At 62.0% G+C, this 22,396-nt stretch overlaps 1 protein-coding gene across 1 annotated transcript in view; it reads right to left on the bottom strand.

Moving 5' to 3' along the window:
• The window catches only part of FBN3 (fibrillin 3), a 59,075-nt gene extending 37,132 nt beyond the window's left edge, over window positions 1-21,943 (bottom strand). Inside the window, exons 1-29 of the mRNA XM_040449723.1 lie at window positions 20,594-21,943; window positions 20,376-20,458; window positions 19,775-19,873; window positions 19,495-19,584; window positions 19,141-19,236; window positions 17,380-17,577; window positions 17,149-17,274; window positions 16,889-17,014; window positions 14,337-14,489; window positions 14,038-14,220; window positions 13,479-13,622; window positions 13,287-13,406; window positions 13,040-13,165; window positions 10,523-10,645; window positions 10,137-10,412; window positions 9,793-9,846; window positions 8,112-8,237; window positions 7,892-8,017; window positions 6,425-6,544; window positions 6,148-6,285; window positions 5,949-5,999; window positions 5,563-5,688; window positions 3,539-3,763; window positions 3,233-3,358; window positions 2,815-2,943; window positions 1,477-1,602; window positions 1,172-1,297; window positions 898-1,020; window positions 625-750 (exon numbers count right to left, since the gene is read on the bottom strand). Coding sequence (XP_040305657.1) covers window positions 625-750; window positions 898-1,020; window positions 1,172-1,297; window positions 1,477-1,602; window positions 2,815-2,943; window positions 3,233-3,358; window positions 3,539-3,763; window positions 5,563-5,688; window positions 5,949-5,999; window positions 6,148-6,285; window positions 6,425-6,544; window positions 7,892-8,017; window positions 8,112-8,237; window positions 9,793-9,846; window positions 10,137-10,412; window positions 10,523-10,645; window positions 13,040-13,165; window positions 13,287-13,406; window positions 13,479-13,622; window positions 14,038-14,220; window positions 14,337-14,489; window positions 16,889-17,014; window positions 17,149-17,274; window positions 17,380-17,577; window positions 19,141-19,236; window positions 19,495-19,584; window positions 19,775-19,873; window positions 20,376-20,458; window positions 20,594-20,790 — 3,862 coding nt within the window. The 5' untranslated portion in view covers window positions 20,791-21,943. The remainder of the gene's footprint in view (window positions 1-624; window positions 751-897; window positions 1,021-1,171; window positions 1,298-1,476; window positions 1,603-2,814; window positions 2,944-3,232; window positions 3,359-3,538; window positions 3,764-5,562; window positions 5,689-5,948; window positions 6,000-6,147; window positions 6,286-6,424; window positions 6,545-7,891; window positions 8,018-8,111; window positions 8,238-9,792; window positions 9,847-10,136; window positions 10,413-10,522; window positions 10,646-13,039; window positions 13,166-13,286; window positions 13,407-13,478; window positions 13,623-14,037; window positions 14,221-14,336; window positions 14,490-16,888; window positions 17,015-17,148; window positions 17,275-17,379; window positions 17,578-19,140; window positions 19,237-19,494; window positions 19,585-19,774; window positions 19,874-20,375; window positions 20,459-20,593) is intronic.
• Window positions 21,944-22,396: the final 453 nt, after the last annotated feature.

Below are 22,396 nucleotides of genomic sequence, written 5' to 3'. Positions count from 1 at the left end.
GTGCTTCAGGGCTTCCTAAGACTCCCGCGATCGGGAACGCTGAGCTGCACTGGGGCTGCACACACGTCTTTCCTCAGAGAGAATTACACCTTCCCTTCCTGGAACTTCCCCACTTGGGCCCCAGCGCTGCCCTGATGGGGCACCCAGGACGCATCTGCTCCCGGGGCCCCGCGATGCCCCGCAGCCAGGGGAGGACAGTAACCACGGCCTGAACAGCACGTGGTCCCCGAGCGGGTCTCAGAAAACACAGTTCTGAGCGCCCTTTCCCATCGAGCTCGCCCCCCCTCTGCATAAAACGCCTTGGCGTGTGACAATCTTGAGACGTAGCCCCGGGAGCGGGGTGTGCATCAGGTACACAGTGGTGCTCAATAGATGTACTTCAAGAGCAAGGTTCAGGGTATCTGCTGCTGTGAATCCGAGCCCCCAGGCCCTGGCGCATGGCGGTCGGCCCTGGGCACTGGTGGCCACGCGCAGACTGCCACGTGCTGCTGCAGAGCCTGTCTCCTCGCCTGCACGTGACGGGGACAGGACCCGCTGTCTGTCTTGCCCACGTGCCCCCCTGGGGAAGGCCTGGTGTGTGAGGTCAGACGCTGTCTCCTCCGCCCCACGGTCCTGGCTCCTCACCGACACACGCCCTCGCGTCCAGCGTGGCCACGAAGCCCTCATAGCACAGGCAGTGGTGACCCCCCGGCACATTGACGCACTGGCCTCCGTCGCAGATGTCCGGGTTCTCCGCACACTCATCCACGTCTGGGGGAGCAGAGGTGGGGGCTGGGCTGTAGGCAGGCAGGGACGGAGGAGCAGCCCCCGGGGACCTGGCCACGGGGTTAGCGGCTTATCCCAGGTCTGGCCGGCTTCGCCTGGACCAAGCTAGGTTGGATCCCCTATCCCACGCACCTGCACACGCCCTCCCATCGGGCATCAGCGAGTAGCCGTGTCCACAGCCACACCGATAGCTGCCCTCGGTGTTTGTGCAGTGCATGTCACACCCACCGTTCCCAGTGCGGCATTCGTTGATATCTGTGGGAGGCAGGGCAGGCTCGAGCACGGGGCTGATGGGGGGGGAGGGCAGGAGTGGGGTCTGGAACTAAGGCCAGGAAGGACCGCCATGGTGGCTGGGGCTGGGGGCTGGGGGCTGGTGCCCACGTGGGGCAGGTGGGTGCAGCCTCACCCGTGCAGCCGAGGCGGTCAGCTGTGCTCTGGAAGCCAGCGTGGCAGGCGCACTGGAAGGCCCCGATGACGTTGACACAGTGGCCATGGGGACACAGGCCGTCACTCAGGGAACACTCATCGACATCTGTGGGGGGGGGGGCACGTGGCCGGCGGAGGCCCAGTGTGAGCCGGAGGTGATGACCTAGTGTGGGGTCCCTGAGACACTCGAACACACGCACACTCTCACAGGGCACGCACAAGTGCACACGCCCACCATTCACTCACACCACACCACTCTCGCTCGCATGCCTGCGGCACACTCACCCTCACAGGCAGTGCCCTTGGCCGTCAGCGCATGTCCGGGGGGGCACTGACACTGGTAGCCCCCGTCCGTGTTGGAGCAGTTACCTCCCCGGCACAGCAGCGGGTCCCGCGCACACTCGTCCACGTCTGTGCGTGTGCAAGAGAGAGCGGGTGTGAAGGCACTGACCAGGGTGGGCGCGGCGTGGCTCGTGGGAAGCTTCTCCCTGCGGTCCCCAGCCCCGTCACCCTGGCCACGGCCGGGAGAGCCTGGAGGCTTGAGCTTGATGACCCAGGGAGCGGGGTGTGCGCTGGGAGGAGCAGGGGCAGGTCAGCCCAAGAAGGAAGCTGGAATCCTCAGGAGAATCAGGGCCATGAGGCCGACACTCCTCGAGTCACTGAAGGAGGCCCTGAGAAGCAACACTGTAGGACTCCGCAGGGAGGCAAGGTGCAGGCATCACCAGGAGCAGGCTGCGCCAGCCCCCGCCTCGAACTCCAGTCTCGAGTACCTCCTTCCACCCCTCAGGCCCACCCCAGGGCCTTTGTACCTGCTGTTTCCTCCACCTGGCTCACCGCACAGAAACCCCTTCCATCCCTCAGGCCCACCCCAGGGCCTTTGCACCTGCCGTTCTCCCTTCAGGCTGCTCTTGCAGCCCCTCTTCACCACATTTACTCCCACTCTCAGCCACAACCTCAAGGCCCACAGAACAGGACATGTCCCTGGGGACCACACTCTACCCTACCGCGTGGCCCTCTCAAGTGCTTCTCACAGTGGCCATTTTGCATTTCTCCAGGGATTAATTTTATCAACATCTGTCTCCCCATCAGGTCATGAGCTCCGAGAGCCTGGCTGTCTGCTACTGAGCTCCTTGTGGCTCCCCTCAGTAGAGGTGCATGAAATTGTTCACTGAATGAAGAAAAAAGCGGAAGGCAGGCAGGAAGGCAGCAGGGAGGGAGGAAGGAAGGAAGGAGGGAGGGAAGGAGGGAGGGAGGGAGGGAGGGAGGGAAGGGAGGGAGGGAGGGAAGGAAGGAAGGAAGGAAGGAAGGAAGGAAGGAAGGAAGGAAGGGGGGCTCCTCTCTCCAGGACCCTCCTCCTCTTCTCACGCTACACCTGCTCTGGGAGAACTCACCCAAATCTGGGTCCCTAGGACTCAACTCTGCATGACAGACCCGACATCCAGCTGCCTTTGGGGATGCCACCACCTGGCGCCCAGATTTGCTGGGTCTCAGCTTCTCCCCACACCTGCCCCTCCCACCTCGCCCATCACAACAATGCCCTCACCATCCCTCCCCTCAGCCCCGAGACCCTACAGGCATCACCCTGCCCGGGGCCACCCGTGCAATGGCCCTGCGGCCACCTACCCATGCAGCTCTTCATCAGCATGAAGCCGCTCTCGTAGCCATGGAAACACTCACACTCGAAGCTGCCCGGGGTGTTCACACAGGTGCCCCGGCCACAGAGGTCAGGGGAGATGTGGCACTCGTCGATGTCTGGGGAGAGAGGGGCAAGGCCGGCCTCCGCGTCTGTAGACACGGAGGCTACACGGGAGCCCCGAGCTGCCAAGCTGAGCCAGGGGTGGGGAGGAGGTGTGGCAGCTGCACATCAGAGAAGGGCAGGGAACTCCCCCCCCCCCCCCCCGTAGGTCACCTTTGTCAGCCCCTCCTTTCACAGTCGGAATCCCCTAGGGCCAGAGAAGGCAGCAGGACCAAGAGTGGGTCTGGACCCCATGTGTGATCTGAAGCCCCCACTCCTGCAGGCGCCCCCGGGGTAGGCACATACCTGTACAGTTCCTTCCCCGAGCATCCAGGGCGAAGCCCCCGGCACAGGAGCAGCGGAAGCTGCCCACGGTGTTGCGGCAGGTGCCGTGCACGCAGAGGCCGGGGAACGCCTTGCACTCGTTCACGTCTGCGGTGCGGGAGCGCGAAATGTCAGTCAAACCCCTCCAGGGTCCCTGGGTCTGCCCCTGAGATTTCACACCCCTGACTGCAGACGCATTGCTCGCTCCCAAACACACTTCCCACCACAGGGCCTTTGCCTGTGCTGTGCCCTCTCCCCATCCTCCAGGCTCCCCGTGCCCGAACACACCTTTATAGAAGGGCCGGCCTGACAGGAAGTCCCGGCTGGCGAAGCCTAGTCCCCGGGGACATAGGCTGGCAAATGCCGGGGACTCCGGCTCTGGGCATGCTTCACACTCATCCCCCCAGGCGGCCCCCACGGAGCAGCAGCAGACGTCCATCCGGTACTTGCCGGGCAGGGCAGTCCCACACTCGTCCTCCTCCCAATGCAGGAAACAAGGCTCCAGGCGCACGTCTACACAGAGGGACAGTCACTGGGTCCCACCCCTGCCACGGTGTGCCTGCTGTCACATGGCCGATAAGGTCTCCCTCAGCAGCACCTGTCTGAAACTCCCTCCCCAACAGGAAGGGCGCAAGGGGAGTGCCATTATCGACATTCTACATCACCCAGCGGTAACACTTCCGTAACAACGTCATGCAACATTTTAGTGGCAATACCTTGCTGTGTTAAGGTGCTTGCTATGGGCAGGGCACTGTTCTAAGCTCCCCAACCCATGCAATCCTCAAAATAGACATCAAGATGAAAATATTAGCATCATGTTCATTTTACAGGCAAGAAAATTGAGGCACAGGAGGGTTAGGTAGCTTGTCCGCGGCCACACGGTGAAAGGCAGAACCACGCTCACCCCAGGCCATCTGGCTCCAGAGTGTGTGTCTGATCTGCAAGATGCCCTCAGAACAATCCGATGCCAGATAAGCCTCCATCAAGACCAGAGACAAGAGTCCAAGAGAGCCTAACTGCAAGCCTGGGGTCGGCCGCCTATTTTTGTAAATAAAGTTTTACTGACACGCAGCCACATCCCTTTGTTTCCAAATTGCCTGTGGCTGCTTTTGCGCTACACGACAGACCTCCGTAGCTTCAACAGGGACTGTGTGGTCCACAAAGCCAAAAATATTTACCCCTGGCCCTTTGCAGAAAACGTTTGCTGAACCCCTGGTCTAGGAAAACTTCTGTTTCCCGAAGGAATGCATGATCGGGCAGGTCAGTTTGAAGACGAGACCTTGTTTTAGAACCTCGAGAACCTCTGGGAACCCTGTGACGCACACAGGGACGGGTGCCCTGGCCCGGGGCTAATGGTCATGTCTGAGCAGACCGGGCCAGAGTCAGCACCTCCCTGTTCACCCGGCCCCGAATTCAGCACACGGGTCCTGTAATGCAATGCCTTTTTCCTCTTTCCTCGATTCCTTTCTTTCCTTGGTTCGATTTGGGGGCCAGTGGGAGGACCCACCTAAAACTCGGTTCAGAAGCCAAGCAAAGTTGAGAAGGCACCTACGAGGAGGCTATTAGCCAACTGTGGGGAGAAACCGGGCAGAGCCCTGTTTGCTTGGCATGCTTTTGGCCAAGAAATGTCCGCTTCAAGATGTGGAGAGTGGCGGGCGCCTGGGGGGCTCGGCTGATTAAGCGTGTGACTCCTGGTTTTGGCTCGGGGCATGATCTCACGGTTTCGTGAGTTCAGGCCCCGTATCAGGCTCTGTGCTGACAGCAAGGAGCCCACTTGGGATTCTCTCTCTCCCTCTGTCTATCTCTCTCTGCCCCTCCCCTGCTCATGCCGTCTCTCTCTCAAAAATAAATACGCTTAAAAAAATTTTTTTTATTTAAAGATGTGGACAGTGGCAACATTGAGAAACCCTCACCCCGGGGGAAAACGTCTCAGATCTCTGAGCCTGACGGGGAACCATTCGGAGTGAGTGTTTGAGCCCTGGATGCTGAGGGAGATTCCTGGGCATGCTAGAGGTGCCCCCCCGCCCCGTGTAAACCTTTTTGGTAACAAGAAAGAATAAATAAAAGTTGCAGATGGTATTTTACGAGAGCTTACCATTAGCAAGGAGCCTTGTTAAAGGGCAGGTAAGTGAAAGGGTGAAACCCCCAAACAAATGTCTTTCAAGACACGTCAACGAGAGGTGAGCAGGGAGCAGAGGGTCCCAGAGGACCCCCTCCCCAGTCCCTTCTGTCCCTAGGAGGGGTCTCCAGGCCCCGGCGTGGGGGCCACGGAGGGAGGGCAGGCAGCCCCGCACAGTCCCACGTGGACTCACCCACGCAGAGGCGGCCGGTGGTGTCCAGAGTCAGGCCGCTGGGGCACTCACAGCGGAAGGAGCCGGCAGTGTTGAGGCAGCGCCCATTGGGACAGACCCCGGGGAAGACTTCGCACTCATTCACATCTGGGCAGGGGCGGAAAAGGAGGAGAGGCAAGGGCTGGAGCTCCCCCGCTGGGGGTTCAGGACACCCAGGCTGTCCTCGGGGAGGCGGAAAGGGGACAGTACCAGCTTTGGGGGCTGGGGAATCTCAGGGAAGACCCCGAGGAAGGGCAATCTCTACCTTGATCTCAAAAGACTTCAGGACCCCAGGCATCCCCCACGACAGGCACCGGCCCGTGTGCAGCTCGCGGGGAGGGGTGAACCACAGAGGAGCAAGGAGTTACCTTCACAGGTGAGCCCCGTCATGCGGGCAAAGCCGCGGGCGCAGGCGGGGTCTGTGGTTGGGAGAACCAGAGTGGGCACAGGAGTCACTTTCTCTATCCAGACCCCCGTTCTCTCAACGGGCACCCAGGTGACCACAGTGGCCACGCCCGGGAGGACCCCAAGAGCCCCCCCCCCCCGGGGGGGCTCCCAGGGCATTACCGGGCTCGCAGCGTTCGCACGGGCTCCCCCAGGCAGCCCCCAGGGTGGCGCAGCACTGGGACCGCAGGGAGGCTCCGTGCAGGTTCGCTTCACAGCGGCCGTCCTGGACCTGGAGCCAGCAGGTGCCCCTGGTGCTGTCTGCGGGAGAGGCGGCCACCCATGTCACCTGCCAGCCCACACCTGCACACCGACCCACAGAAGCCCGGCCTTCCCCAGGGTGGGATGCGGGGCCAGGCAGCAGGGTCGCGGCTGCTCCACGGGACTCGGGGCCTCTCACCTAGACACACGGTGCCGGACGGCCCCAGCCGGCTGCCGGGGGCGCATTCACAGGCATAGGAACCGGCCAGGTTCCAGCACAGACCATTTACACACGGGTTGGACAGGCACTCATTGATGTCTGCAAGGACAGTCCCCCACCAGGTCCTGAGCTCTGGGAGGGGAAGCCCCGGCTGACCAGGACCCCCGTCTCCCCAGGGGCTGCCAGGGTCCAGTGACATAGGATGCACCCAGGTACACACGTGGCCACACATGTACTTGGAGGAGGCACACGCACACAGGCAGGGTGCACAGGAACAGAAACGCACAGGCACGCACGCCCAAGTGCTTGCACCGAATTGTGCTGTGCGCTCAGACAAGCACGGTGACACGCAGGGTCCCAGGGTCACGCACATGTCACCGTGGAGGGACAGACACAATGGGAACAGTGGCCCTCAAGGGAGTCACTGCACAAGAGAGGACGCGACTGAGGGGCAGGAGGAAAGCCCAGGGAGGAGAGGCCTGGATGTGGCTGGGGAGCGGGTAGCAGGCAGCTGATGGGACAGGGTGGGGGACAGAAGTCGCTCCGGAGTAGGGCGAGCAGGGCTGCTGGGGGGAGGGAGAGAAGAGAGAAGGCCCAGGGAGAGGTGGGGTCATGCAGAGAGGGCACGGCCACACGACTGCTGGGGAATAAGGACATCGATACAAAGTGTGCGCATGCTTGAACATGCGTGTGAGCATGTGTGTGCGTGCACAAGAGCGTGCGTGTGAACACACATCTAAGTGTGTGAAAGCATAAGGATGTGGGCACATGCATCTGAGAGCGTGCACCTGAGTGTGTGTAGCTACATGGGCACGTCTGTGAGTGTGAACACGGGTGTGTGTGAGTACCAGTACCTGGGTGAGTACCAGTCTGCGTAACTGAGTGACTGCATGCACAAGTGTGTGCCTCTCAGGGTGTGACTGTGTGTGGCTGAGTTCAAGTGTGTAAAACATGAGGAGTGTGTGCATGGGGGTACGCATGTGTTTGAGGGCACACACCCATGAGTGTGTATAACTGTGTGAGACCGAGTCGTGAATATACTGGTCTTCGAGTTATATGAGTGCTAATGTGTGTGTAACGAGCATACATGCGTCTTTCAGCATGTCTGTGTGCACGCACCGCACGCAGCACGTGCAAGTGCCTGAGCATGTACGCCTGTGTGTACATGCCACATGCAATGTGTAAGTGTGTGCGTGTGCCATGCAGCGTGTGTGCCCGAGTGCGTGCATGTAGGCACACGCAGCATGCAGAAGTGTCTGAGAGTGTGTGCGTGCACACAGCACATGCAGCACGTGCCTGGGCATGTCCGTGTGCACACACAGCATGCACGAGCGTCTGACAGTGTGTGTGTGCGTGTGTACACGGCGCACGCAGCACGCGTAAGTGTTCGAGCGCGTGTGCGTCTGTGTGCGTGCACGCTGCACGCAGTGTGCCCGGAGGCTGTACCTTCACAGGTCTCCGTGTCCTGCCGGAAGCTGAAGCCCTGGGGGCAGGAGCAGCTGTAGCTGCCGGGGCTGTTCCGGCACCGCCCGTTGTCGCACAGGAGGCTGTTGCGCGCGCACTCATCCACGTCTAGGGGCAGGGGTGGGGGCGGGAGGGCGCGGTGAGGGCGTCTGCGGAGGGGGGAGGCCCGCGCACCCGCCCACCGCCCGCCGCGCACGCTCACCCACGCACTGCTTGCCGGCCGCGCCCGGCTCGTAGCCCAGATTGCAGACGCAGCGGTAGCTGCCGCGAAGGTTCTCACACATGCCGTTGGTGCAGACGTCGGGGTCGAGGGCACACTCATTGATGTCTGCAGCAGGAAGACGACAGAGCGGCTGCTCGGGCTCCTAGGAGCCTCCAAGAAGCCAGGTCCCCCCGCGGAGGCCCGAGCTTCAGCCCAGACCCCGCCTCATTTCCCTCTAAACCAGCGTTTCTCGGCGCGGTGGCCCTTCGGGGCTGTTCTTGGCGGTGGGGCCGTCCTGGGCACTGTAGGACGCTGAACAGCGTCCCTGGCCTCCGCCCACGAAACGCCAAAGGCACCCTTCCCAATATTTCTGCAAACAGTGCCAAATGTTCCTGGGGGCAGAGCCGTCCTCAGTCTGGCGCCCCTGGAGCAAACCCTTGTACCGCGGCAACACGATCAGAACAAAGGCAGTCCTACTTGCTACCGTCGCGGAGGGCTTACCCTTTTGTGCATATTAACTCGACTGACCCTCACAACAGCCCCGAAACAGGTCCTATTACCGTGCCCACTTCACAGACAAGGAAACTGAAGCACAGACAAGGTAAGGAACCTGCCCCAGGTTATTCAGCCCGTAAACAGTAGGGCTGGGATCCGAACCCAGGCATCTGGCTCCAGAGCCAGTGCCTTTAATTGGGTGAGGGGGTGGTGGTCCAGATGTCTGTCCTCCCCCAATGGCCCAGCCGTCAAGGGAAAATCAACTGTATCCTAAGTCCTTTGGTTACCACTCAGGCAGAAAGGCTGTTTCTGTGTGTGTGTGCGTGTGTCTGTGTGTGTGGTTTCTCTTCCTCTCTCTCTCTCTCTCTCTCTCTCTCTCTCTCTGTGTGTGTGTGTGTGTGTGTGTGTGTGTGTGTGTGTGTGTGTATTCAGCAAACCAATGAGGAGACACACACATGGGCAATTTCCTTTGCTTTCAGGTTTCACCTGTACAGATAAGGCCCCTTGGGCTGAGACCTGCTGTGGCCACGGGAGATCAGCCAGGGATCCCAGGGTAGGGACTGTCGGTCATGGGGGGAATGACAAGAATCAGGGAGGTTGGAGAGCGACTGGGGCAAAAAAAATCACAGCTCAGGAGGGAAAGGTGTGGGAGAAAGCACAGCTTTGCACACCCACCATCTCCAGCTCTGTGGGTTGAGTCGCGTCTTCCCCAAATTCATACGTTAAAATCCTAAACCCCCAGGACCTCAGCATTGGACGTTATGGCAAAATGGGGTCTTTGCAGAGGTGATCCAGGTAAAACAAGGTCGTTAGGGTGGACCCCCCATCCATTCCAGGATGATTGCATACCCATAAAAGGGGGAAATTCGGACACAGACATGCAGGGAGGACCCCACGTAGAGACGGAGGCGGAAATTGGGGCTCCTTCTGCAAGTTAAGGAACACCAAAACTCCAGTGACCACAGGCAGCTGGGAATACAAGCAAGGAACAGGTTCTCCCAACCCTATCTACACGTTGATCTCAGACTTTGAGGCTCCATAGCTCTGGAGGAATAAATTTCTGTGCTTGAAGCCCCCCGCCCTCCCCCAGCCCGCGGTGCCGGGCTACGACAGCCTCCGCAAACTGACACGGTGCCCAGCCAGCACCCCGCCCCGCTGCCCTCTCCCGACACCCGCTGCCACTCACCTCTACCATCCGTGGTGATGCCCAGACCGCTGCTGCACAGAACCTGAAACTCAGCTGGGGTGGCAGAGACAGGGGGAGAGGGGGCAGTGGTCATCGCTGCACCCAAGCCACTCCCAAGGACGTGACCCCTTGGTGTGGAGCAGGAGTCTGGGACCCGATTGCCTCCCCCAACGGAGACAGCAACTTCCTGCGGTGTCTTCTTGGGGAGAGTCACCAGCAGAGAGATGCCCCCCCCACACACCCCATAGGAACCAAGATGCCTGTCCCCGCCCACCCCCAGGGTGATGAACTGGAAGGTCTACGGGGACACAAAGGCAGGCTGGGCCAGGCAGCAGGACGCTCACCGGAGTTCTTGGCAGGGCAGAGCTCGCAGGGCTCCCCGAATCCGTGGTCTGGGCTAGCACAGCAGCACTCAGATTTGGTAACCGCCCCGGGGAAGGGGCGTGCGCAGGAGCCCCGCTCCAGGGCCCCGTAGCAGGTGCTGCGCACGTGGGTGTCCACGCACACGCGGCCGTCCGCACCCACCGCCAGCCCCCCCAAGCAGTGGCAGCGGAAGGAGCCCTCGGTGTTGGTGCAGCGGCCGTTCATGCAGATGCCCGGAGTCTGGCACTCGTCGATGTCTGCAGGGGGTGGGGGTGGGGGGGCACGGGGAGGCTCTGCAACGTGTCCCAGCGGGCCCCACCGCACCCCACCCCCTGCCCAGCCCGTCTGTCCGGCCCCCAGGCCTCACCCACGCAGTCGCGGCCACCAGGCGCCAGTAGGAAGCCGGATTTGCAGAGACACGTGAAGCTGCCGTCCTCGTTGAGGCACACTCCGTTGGTGCACATGGTGGTGGTGGCACATTCGTTGTGATCTAGGGACACCGGAGAGGCTGGAGCCCCGCCCCGGCCCCTGGCTCTGCCGGCCCTGCTCACAGACCGGCCCCCCCTCTCACTTCTCCTCTGCACAGCAGAGTGAGGGCTGAGCCCCCAGGACCCCACCCAGGGGCTGGGAGCCCCACCAGGCAACTGGCTCTGTCCGCTTGGCTGTCAGTCTGTCTGCTGGAACGTGAGCGCTCCTGGGCCACGCTCGGGTGGGGGCAGGGGGTCTTTGGCTCCACCTGCATCTTCCTCCTGGCACAGGTCGGTGCTCCATAAATATTTGTTCAAAGGCAAAGAGTGGTGGCTGCACCAGCCTGTACGAAACGCCACCAAATCGTCCCTTTAAAAATGGTCAAAATGGTTTGAGGCTATGTATGTTTTGCTGCAATTTTTGTCTTTAATAAAGGAGGTGGTGGTGTGAATCTCCCCTCAATTCAAACAAAGAAAAGGGGAGAACAGGGGCGCCTGGGTGGCTCAGTTGGTTGAGCGACTGACTTCATCTCAGGTCATGACCTCGCGGTTCGTGGGTTTGAGCCCTGCATCAGGCTCTGGGCTGTCAGCTCGGGGGCCCGCTTTAGATCCTCTGTCCCCTCCTCCCTCTGCCCCTCCCCCACTCGCACTCTCTCTCTCAAAGATAAACGTTAAAAGAATTTTTGAAAAAAGAAAAGAAAAGGGGTGGGGCGCCTGGGTGGCTCTGTCGGTTGAGAGCCCGACTTCGGCTCAGGTCGCGATCTCGCGGTCCATGAGTTCGAGCCCTGCGTCGGGCTCTGTGCTGACAGCTCAGAGCCCGGAGCCTGCTTCGGATTCTGTGTCCTCCTCTCTCTCTCCGCCCCACCCCTGCTTGTGCTCTGTCTCTCTCTTTCAAAAATGAATAAACATTAAGAAAAGGGGGGGGGGACAGTTGACAAGAACTTGGTCTCACTGTAAGGAAGCCATAGGTGCAGAAATGAGTATCAAAGTATCCGCTCTGAGCAAAAAAGGACTACGTCAAAAAAGCAGAAAGGTGGGAATGTGAGCTGGTGCAGCCACTCTGGAAAACTGTATGGAGGTTCCTCAAAAAACTAAAAATAGAACTACCCTACGACCCAGCAATGGCACTACTAGGCATTTATCCAAGGGATACAGGTGTGTTGTTTTGAAGGGGCACATGCACCCCAGTGTTTATAGCAGCACTGTCAACAATAGCCAAAGTATGGAAAGAGCCCAAATGTCCATCGATGGATGAATGGATAAAGAAGATGTGGTCTGTATATACAATGGAGTATTACTCGGCAATCAAAAAGAATGCAATCTTGCCATTTGCAAGTACGGGGATGGAACTGGAGGGGATTATGCGAAGTGAAATTAGGCAGAGAAAGACAAAAATCATATGACTTCACTCATATAAGGACTTTAAGAGACAAAACAGATGAACACAAGGGAAGGGAAACAAAAATAATATAAAAACAGGGAGGGGGACAAAACAGAAGAGACTCATAAATATGGAGAACAAACTGAGGGTTACTGGAGGGGGTGGGGGAGGGGGGATGGGCTAAATGGGTCAGGGGCATTAAGGAATCTACTCCTGAAATCACTGTTGCACTATATGCTAACTAACTTGGATGTAAATTTTAAAAAAAGCAGAAAGGAACGAATGAATGAATGAGCGATGCACACAACAATCTGCGCGGGAATGTCAATCGCAGTATACCCATAATTGGGAAAAGAGGAAACAGCCCCAACGTCCACCAGCTGAGGGGTGAAGAAACGATGTGCCCCTCCACCCACGGGCACATCCCTCAGCCACCAGCAGGGGCGAGGCGCTCACACACGCTCCCCGAACCCCATGGCCCTGATCCCACGCTCTCAGCCAGACTGGGACAGGACAGGACAGGACGGGGGTCGGACAGCCCCTGCTGGGATTCGGGGAGCAAACGCAGGAGGGAGGGAACGAAGGAGTCAGTTAGTTGGCTGAGGGCTTCCCAGGGGTGGTGGCGGCACCAGGCTGGCCGCTCGCTCTGAGAAGTGTCGGTGATGGGTTGCAAGGGCTGGGGGGGGGGGGGGCACGGACATGTGGCAAGCCACCCCCAAGGCACTGGCAGGTGCGGCACGAGGGTGGTGCAGGACCACCCCGAGGACCCAGGTGGACTTTGGGATGGCCCCAGGCCAGCCAGCCTGGTCGCTGCGGCCCGGGAGGGCCCCCGGGGAGGGCGACTCCGAGGGGCGGCAGGGCCGCGGCGCACGAAGGATCTCGAGCAGGCTGGCTGGGTTCAGGAGTGGGAGCGGGGGCTCTCTCTGCCTTACGGACGGAGGTGGGTGGTGCCACAGAGGAGACCGGCAAGGTGGGCCCCACCGGCAGCCACCGGGGCCCCCAAGCGCCCCTACCCACCTGCCCACCCCCAACTCACCCACACAGTTCTTGCCCCCCGGGCCGAGCTCGAAGCCCGCGTTGCAGGCACATCGGAAGCTGCCATCTGTGTTGACGCAGCGGCCGCGGTGGCACAGGTTGCTGCCCACAAGGCACTCGTCCACGTCTGGGTGGGGGTGGGGACGCGGGGGAGGTGGCAGGCGGTCAGACTCGGGCTCAGGCCGCCAAAGCAGGCTCCCGCCGGCAGGGCAACCCCCGCGCCCCCGCTCGCCGACCGACGGCCATACCCACGCACGCCTGCTTGGCCACCGCCGCCTGGAAGCCCTCGTGGCACCGGCAGCGGTAGGAGCCGGGGGTGTTGACGCAGTCTCCGTGGTGACAGGGGCTGCTGGCGCATTCGTCCACGTCTGTGGGCAGAGGACCCTGAGCCCCCGCCCGGCGGGGTGCGCCCCCCCCCCCACAACCCGGCCGCCGCTCACCGATGCACTCCCCGCGAACGTCCTGTGCGTAGCCCACGTTGCACTCGCAGCGGTAGCTTGAAGGGGTGGGCAGGCAGCGGCCATTGAGACACAGATTGGTGAAATGCCGGCAGATGTCGATGGTCTGGTTCAGGGTGGCTGTGCCTGAGGACAGGGGACAGCAGGCGCACCTGAGTCTAGGCCGGGCCTCTGGGTGTGGACGCCCACGCGGAGGCTGGAACCCCGCCCACTTCAGCCTGGAGTCCCGCCCTAGCCGCAGACCCCCCCCCCCACACACACACACCGGCTGACACCCCACTGTGGGCCCAGACCCTCACCATGGAGTGAGACCTGTCCCCCTCCCCCCCTGCCCCGCACCCGGTGCCAGACCCCTACCCAAGGCCTGAACCCTGACTTTGAGGCCCAGATCCCACATCTACCCGCACCCCCAGACCGCTGTCGGTACTTTCATTTCTACTGCCCAGGCCAGGACGCCCACTCCAAAGCCCTGACCCTCCCCCTGAGGCCTGGACCCCCTCCCCTGGGTCTTGGATGCCTCTTCCCAAGCCCCAGGCCTCACCAATATGGGCGTTGCCAAGGCCCAGGCCGGGAACGCCACGCCCATTGGAGCCATGGGGGCTGTGCCACGCAGGCCCAAGGCCAGGACCCATGCCATTGGATCCAAAGCCAGGGAGACCAGGGAAGGGGCCGGGATAGGAGGGCAGCAGTGGGAGCCCCTGCACGCACAGTCGCTGGAACTCATCTGCAAGGAAGCAGAGTTTGAGGCCAGGCCCTCAGTCGTGCCCCAGGGGCCGCAGTCTTCAGGCAGGAGCTCTGGGGGGGGCAGAGGAAGGAGGGGGGCAACCCCAGGCCACTCACCAGAGCCCCTCGGAGGACACGGCTCTGGGGCTGGGCCGGGAGCCCAGCACCTGCCCCTGTCACAGCAACACTGCCTCTGAGTGTAACGGCCAGCAAGGTCTCCGGCACAGCGGCCTACAATCAGCACCGAGAAGCAGGTGCCAGCCCGGTGGTCTGCAACGGGGACGGGAAGGATCTGTTACCAGCCCTGGGTTCAAATCCCAGCTCCACCAACACTGCAGAACCTGCAGAACAGGTTTCCTTGCCGCTCTGTGCCTCGGTTTCCCCATCCATCGAATGGGGGTGCTCAGACCATCCACCTCACCTCAGAAGAAAGTCGCCGGGATGGAAAAGTGGAGGGTGCCCTGTGGGGCACATGGCCGATTGTCACTGAATGAGAATCGTATTACCAAGATTTCCAAATGATCCCAGAGAGATAGATTTGGGCTCATTCCAAGTAAAAGCATTCTGATGCCTCCCGCTGGCGTTGCTAGTAAGCTCCCTGTCCCTGCGGGCATTCAACCACACCGAGGAACACCCTTTCGTTTGGGGGGGGGGGGGTGCTGCCCGGGTTGGGAGATCAGGCTGAATGCTCAAGCGAGGATGCCAGGATCTGCGGCCGTGTGCCCTCAGCGGCCAGCCCCGGGAATCTGGGGAAACCTAAGAGGCTGTGGATTTGAGAAGAGGCCCAAGGAGCAGACTGCTGGATTCATGACCACGGACTGCAGCCCCAGGGGGACTGAACCAGAGGCTCCCCAGACACGAGAACCACGGACACTCTTCCACATCCCACGGACACTCTTCCACATCCCACAGCTTTATGCAGTGATCAGATTTCTCAGGCCCAAAGAGTATTTTTGGCTTAAAAGCGCACAAATCCTGGCCAGTGGCCCACAGTGAAACCTCTCCCACCAGCAGGGAGGGCCCCGGACAGCAGCCCCTGTCCTGCCCCGCCCAGGGCTGAGAAAACAAGCAAACATTTCTACCTCCCCAGCTGGACCCCCAGGTGCACGTGTGACAGCTGGGGTACCATCCCAGCCCTTGAAAGGTGGGTTGAGGGGGACAAGGCCTGCCCAGAGGAGGAGAGGTCAACAGACTCATTCAAGGTCACACAGCCACTAAAGAGGGAAGAGGGATGGGAGCACAGATACCCAAACCCCAGGGGATCCGACCAAGCAGCCGCCTCTCAAGTAGGGAAGACAGAGACAGAATGTGAGGATTTTAACAAAAACGATGCTGCTTCTGCTCACAAAGCACCCACGGTGATCGGGCCCAGCCAAGCGCCCCATCTACACCGCTCTCTCGTCTTTGTGAATGTGCATTGCATGCCCACCACATCCAGCTCTGGGCAAATCACTCCAAAATTGTATTTAATTCTCCCCACGACTCCAAGAGGTAGGTATCGCCACAATCCCCGTTTCACAGATAAGGAAGCTGAGGGACAGAGAGGTTAAGACACTTGCCTGAGATCACAGAGTTGGTGAGCAGCTCAGGTAGCAGTTGGCACCCAGGACATTGGCTCAAATCTAGGCTCTACTGTTTAGTGGCTGGGAGAGACCCCCTTTTTCCCCCCTTTATTCCAGGGGACTTGCCCAGAGGTGTCGTCTACGCTGGCCATGATGGCCCCCAGAGGTGGAGGCATAGAAGGTCTGGCCTTGGCCACAGCACGCTGGCAGAACTCCAAACACAATACTCCCAACCCTGCCTGGTAGAGGCCCAGCCAGAGGGGCCCTGGTGATGCTGGGGAACTGCCAAGCCCCTTCGCTCCTCCCCAAACCAGGGCTCTGCCCATCCCCCGCCACAAGTGGCCATATTCCTGGCCAACCTCATTAACCACCGGCAATGTCTAAAGCCTAATGACCAGCTCAGCAGGACAGCAGGACAGGGAGTGAGAGCCCAAAGGTCCCCCGCCTCCCAGGTGGGGGTCCGGGGTGGGGGTGGGGGGCTTACAGAGTGTGGGCCTCGGTAGGAGGCATGGCCCAGAGGACCTCATCCTGGCTGGGGGGTGGGGGGGGGGGCGGTCTGGGGAGCTGGGTATGGCCATAGATTCTGGACTTACTGAGTTGGCTCAAGCAAACCTCCCGCTCTGGGTCTGTTTCCCTCTCTCAGACACAGGGTGTGGGGGAAGATGGGGAACTCTTTAGAAGTCTCTGGGAAGTCTCTTTAGAAGACAAAGCAATGGGTAGAAGGGCACAGAGACTGAGGCCAGAGGGTCAGGAAGCGTAGAGACAGGGAGCCAGAGAGGCAACAAGGGAGCCAGAAGCCAGAGTCCTGTGTCCGAGGGGCAGAGGGGCGGGGCAAGGGGCGGGGCGGCGGGAGAGGGGCGGGGCGGCGGGAGAGGGGCGGGGCGGAAGTGAGGGGCTTAAAGACTGGGGTCCAGAGAGCACAAGGGCTAATGGGTAGGGAGCCAGGAAGCCAGAGGGGAGGGAACCCTGTTCCAGAAACGACAGAAGGACATAGAGACCCGAGGGCTAGAGGAGCCCAAGGGCCGAAGGGTTGCAAATATATTTGAGCACGGGGCCTGTCTCCTAACCGCCCCCTGTCCCTCCAGCACCCCCCAGGCCCCAGCTCACCCAGGCAGCGGGAGCCATCCAGGCTGCTGGCAAACCCACGGGGACAGGTGCACACAAAACTGCCAGCTGTGTTGGTGCAGCCGCCCCCGGAGCAGAGGCCCAGCACGCTGACACACTCATCCACATCTGTGTAGACGGATGCCTAGTCAGAAGCGGGTCTGCCACCAGCTGTACCCCTCCTCTTCCTCCTCCTTGCAGGGGAGCCTGAGCTGCCCGGAGCCAAAGGAGGCCCCCCAGTCGTCACCCTCCCCATCGCCCACCTTCACACTTGGCACTGTTCTCACTGAGCCGGTGTCCAGTCGGGCAGCGGCACTCAAAGGAACCCACAGTATTGATGCAGCTGCCCCCCTGGCACAGGCCCGGGACGGCCTGACACTCATCCACATCTGCAAGGGAATGAGAGGCCCGTCAGAGGGAAGAACCAAGGCTGCAAGGGATCCCATTCAGCCCTGGCCCCCAGGACCGTCCTCCCTACTCGCTGACTCCCTTACCTTGACAGGCCCCCGTGTGGATATTGGGGATGAAGCCTCGGCGACAGGGGTGAGGCTGTGCAGGACAGAGCTCACAAGGGACACCCCAGGCCTGGCCCACGGTGGCACAGCAGAGTGCTTTGGTGCACGCGAGGCCGATCAGCTGGTGCCGGCACCCCTCAGGGCCCACTTGACCGAAGCAGGGGCCCGTCCGATAGTCTGTGAGACAGGGTAGCTGGCTACTTCAGCTGCCCCCGCCCCAGAACTTGTCATCCCTGCAGCCCCAGCTCGGGCCCTTAGCTCTCTTACTCGGACCCCTGCTGTGGCCTCCTTTACCAATACAGCAAGCAGCCTTTACTCGTGCTGTACCCCGGCCCTATCAGACGAACTCCTATTCACCCTTCAAAACCCTTTCTCCCCAAAGCATTCCCCAACCAACCTCCAAAAGAGAGGCCAGGACCTCCAAGTCCACAAAGACCAGAGCATGTCGGAGAAGCCGACCACTCCCCCTGGCCCACCCTCCCTTCAGGCCTGGGCAGAGACCATAGACACCCAGCAGGACAGCCTGTCTCATCCCTGAGTGCAGGCCAGGCCCTGCCAGATATCCCAGACTCGAGGAGGGACCCAGCACAACACCACACCCCTGACCCCTGACCCCTGAGCGCGGCCAAAGGTGGTCTCTTGAGTGCCCCCACCTCTGTACACGGGCTCAGATGTGGGCTTCCTGGTTCCATCCTCCAGATGGTTCCAATCAAGGGGCTGGCGACAGACCAAGGGAAGCCCCTCCCAGAAGGGGAAGGCAAAGCCGGGCCCCCTAGACCCGTATGGAGGAGGAGACACGCAGAAACCAGCCACGGTCCCGACTCCACTAAGCCCAAACAGTTCCAGAATCTCACCTAATTCACCCAGAACTCTGGAATCCCCCTGGCTCCTGCCTCTCTCTGGGGCCCTCACCAGCCACCACCCACTCAGGCCTCCCTCTCTCACCCGCCCCACCGACCCTCCTCCCCTTCGGCCGCCCCACGCCGTTCCCCTTCCCCATCGGTCAGCCCGAATTCCAGTTCCCAAAAGCACCCGGCTCGCACCGAGGTGACCCTCCCAGTCCCTCCAGCCTCTGACTCACAGCTACCCCGTCCCCACCCCGGCTTTGGCCACAGATGGCTCTTTTCCTCCAGCAGCACCTCCCGACGCTGGGGTCCGCCCACCTCCGCCGGCCTGGGCTCCCGGGCCACACACGCGGGGGCAGCCTCGTGGCTCCCGCAGCCGAAACCTCACCAGCCCGGCATCCCCACCGCTGCCCACTCCTGCTGGCTTTCTCCTTCTCAGCTTCCCCTGGGCTCCGTGCTGTCTGCGCACCCTGAGTCACCCTCGCTTGTCTTCCACCAGAACCTCAACCATCCGCTCGGCTTCGGGCCCACGGACGGGGCAGCCCCGGGCCTGGCTGTCCAGCTGTTTCTGCCTGCCCCGCATTCAACTTTTCACAAAACACCGTTGCCTCCCAACAGATGACCCCCGCCCCACCTCAGCTGTGGGAGTATTTTCACAATGGGGGGGGTGCATTAAAGGGAGGCTTGTCCATCTCAGGAACTCTGACTTCTCGCTTCTTCCAGGAAGCCCTCCCCGATGCCCTTCCCTGGAGCAGCAGTTTCTCTGCCCTTCACAGCACCAGGGACAATAGAAAGGAGGCCAGCTGGAGCCTCCCAGGGCCTGGCTACATCTCAGGGGCTGCCGGGAAGCCCCCTGCCATCCCCCAAGGCCCCTACCCCACGCCCAGCTTGGTACCTCTCTCACACCGCGGCCCCATGAAGCCATATGCACAGGCACAGCGGTTCGGCCCTATGCAGCGGCCCCCGTTGTGGCAACCACGGTCACAGACGGCTGTGGAGGAAGAGAGGAGGGTGGCCCGAGGTCCCCTCGCAGCAGAGGGAGCTGGGGCCCCGAAAAGCCCATTTTCACCCAGGAATCCCCACCGTGTGGCCCAGACCCAATGACAAGACTGTGACGATGGGTACGTATGTCCCTCCCTTCCCTGGTCCCAGAAGAGTGGCCCGCGGGCGGGGGGGGGGGGGGGGCAGCTGACAGCAGAGACCCGCCCTCTGGGCCCCCCGGGCCCAGGTGTTCACGGGAGATACTCACGCTGCCCACACACCGTGCCCGTGTAGCCCCTCTGGCACAGACAGGACTCCCCTCGGCAGCTGCCCCCATTCATGCAGCTGACGCTGCACCCTAAGGACGGGAGGAGGGACACGCGGCAGAGTGGTGAGAAACCCTCGAGATGCACGAGATCTGTGGCAAGACGAGGCTGGCCCAGCCCGGCTCTGGTCGGTCCTCCGGCAAAACCAGCCTGGGCCCCCAGTGGCATCCGGGAGCCTCCAACCTTCTCCTCCTGCCCCCGGGGGGCCGTCTCCCCGCTCACCTCGGCTTCCCCCGCAGCTGGGGGCCAGCTTCCCATCAGCACAGGTGCACAGGTTGGGCCGGGAGCAGAAGCCGTCACCACAGGCGTGCCTACAGACGGCTGGCATGGGCAGAGCAGGTGACAGTCAGTCAGGGCTGGGACCCGAATCCTGTGCCGCCCCCACCCCGCCGGTGCCCAGGCAAGGCTCTGGGTTTCTGTGGGAGCCACGAGGAGAGGGGCTCTTTGGGCCAGAGGGGCTGAGCACCGAGGACAGAAGCCGGAGACGCTGGGTCGGTGACTGTGGTGTGGAGGTGGAGGGCTCTCCTGGGGGTAGAGTCAGATTCTAGAACCTGGGAGCTGGGGGGGTACAGACTGGCAGAGATAGAGACAGATGGGGGGAAAGACAATGGGAGGGAGACAGGCAGGCAGGGACAGAGACAAGGAGGCAGTGAGGCAAAGGAAATGAACATAGCAGGGTGGCCTGGGAGCCTGAAGACAGGCCAAGGCCAATCCTGTGGTTCAGCTCCTGGTCAAGTCAGCTGGCAAACAGGGTTGGACTTGCCAGGGGGTTAGAGAGCTGCCCTGGCATCCCGCCCCACCTCCAGAGGGCGATGGCACTCACGAACGACACACTGGTTCCCGCCTGGCAACGTCCTCCAGCCGGGACAGCAGTAGGCGTGGAAGCGGGAGCCGCACACGTTCGGCCTTTGGGAGAGCGCAGCACAGCGGGTGAGCCCCTGCCCTGCAGGACATCCCCTGGGCCTCGTTCCCCCCACCCAGCAGGACGGCCCAGCCCAGCCCACACCCCAGGGGCCTGTCAGCATGCCGGGAGCCACGCACCCCTGCAAGATGCCCGGGCTGCCACGCCTCCTCACACGTCCGGGACCTGCAGACTCCAAGGCCCTGTCCCATCGGCCGTGGACACCCACCACGCACAGCAGGGCCGTCCAGGCCAGCAGGAGCTGAGCCAGGGGGCCGCAGGCCACGGTGAAAGCCCCAGCCCTTCTCCTTGCTGAGCACAGGCCTTTCAGAACCATCGTGCGTCCCTCAGAGGCTGCAGAGGGGAAGCAGAGTCAACGGCAGCAGAAGCCACAGAGTACCCAGGGGAACCAGGAGGCTGGGACGGCTGGATGGCAGGGTGAGGGGACGGGGAACAGGTACTAGAGCCCAGGGAGGCATCCAGCCCTGACCCAAAACCAGGTGAACAGTCAGGGCAGGCATCTTGGAGGAGGTGTGATGTCTCAGAGTTAGCTGAGAGAAGAGTGCTGGGAGCAGAGAGCGCAGTGAGAGCACAGGCGGGAGGAGTGTGGAGTGTGAACTTCTACTTGCGGTCCAGGGCGATGGAGAAGCCCTGAAGGGCGTGAAGCGGGAGGAACAAAGGCAGAATGGGTGTTTGGTGGGGTGTCGAAGGGCTTGCAGGGGCCTGGGAGGAAGCGTGCAGGTGAGGAGGCTGGGGCAGGGGCCCAGAGAGGGGAGGGGACACAATTCCAGGATGAATGAGGAGATGGGTCACCAGGAGTTGGAAGCTGGTTCCAAAGGAGGCAGGAGGCATTGAGGAGACTCCCGGAATCCTGGCTGGGAGGGCTGACGGGAGGGGACCCGAGGGCAGGGGGGACCGGTGGCGGCTGCACATTAGGGTGGCGCACTCCCTCCCTCCACCCAGCAGGGAAGGGATAGCTGTTGTGCCCAATGCACAGATGAGCAAACCAAGGCCATCACACAGTTAGTGAGGGGCTGGGGGTGGGTGAGTGCTGAAGCCCAGGCAGAGGCGGGGAGAGGGAGAGGATGGGTGCACCCCCCCCTCTGAGGAGGTGGCTGGCTCTCTCCAGAACCTGGAAGGGCAGGAGGCTAGAGACGGAGGTGAAGGAGATGACCAGGTGCGGGTTAGGAGGAAGGAAGCTGAATACTTGTAGGACAGCAGACAGACCAAGTGGCCTTCTGGGGGACCCTTTCAGCTCCTACTTTCCAGACCACAGAGAAGAACTGGTTCTGGGTAGGGAACGTGCAGGAAGTCTGCTGTGTGCCCTTGGGCCGGTGGCTGCCCCTCTCTGGGCCTTGGGTGCCAAGAGAGCCTGACCAGGTGGTCCCCAGGTCCTCGGGGAAGGGAGAGACCCTTGTCAACCGTGGCGAGAGTCGGGAAGCCTCAGCCTGGCTGGGGACGGGCACCCCTTTCTCGCCTGCAAGCTGCCCCACTTCAATCCGCGCGGGGAGGGCGCGGGGAGGACGTCTCCAGGCAGCCTCGGGGCGCACGCCGCCTCGCTCCCCGCCCCCTCTGCCCCCGGGCTGGGGGGGGGGTGGGTAGAGACTGACCAGTCCTGACCCCTGACCCGGCACCCTCCTCCCCCCTACCCCCCCCCCGGCCCTCCGCCCTCCGCGCCCCGCGTCCCGGAGGTGCTCGAATGAATGAGCGGGGAAGGCGCGCACGGCGCCGGGCGGGAAGCGAGCGGTCCCGGGCTCCGCGGACGAGGAGGGGGACCCGCCGGCCGCGCTCTCCACCCGGGCAGGGCCGAGGACCGAGGGCCCCCGGGCCGCGACCGCGCTCGGCTCCGCCCTCACCTGCGGGCCGCTGCCCTCCCGCCGCCCGGCGCCCCCGTCCCGCGCGGAGAGGGGAGCGGGTGGGCCCGGGGCTGCGGCCGCGAACAA

Source organism: Herpailurus yagouaroundi, unplaced genomic scaffold, assembly GCF_014898765.1.
Source record: "Herpailurus yagouaroundi ecotype Mexico unplaced genomic scaffold, PumYag 200, whole genome shotgun sequence".
NCBI lineage: Eukaryota > Metazoa > Chordata > Mammalia > Carnivora > Felidae > Herpailurus > Herpailurus yagouaroundi.
The sequence above is the reverse complement of the archived record's forward strand: the minus strand, read 5'-3'. Positions and strand labels throughout refer to the sequence as shown.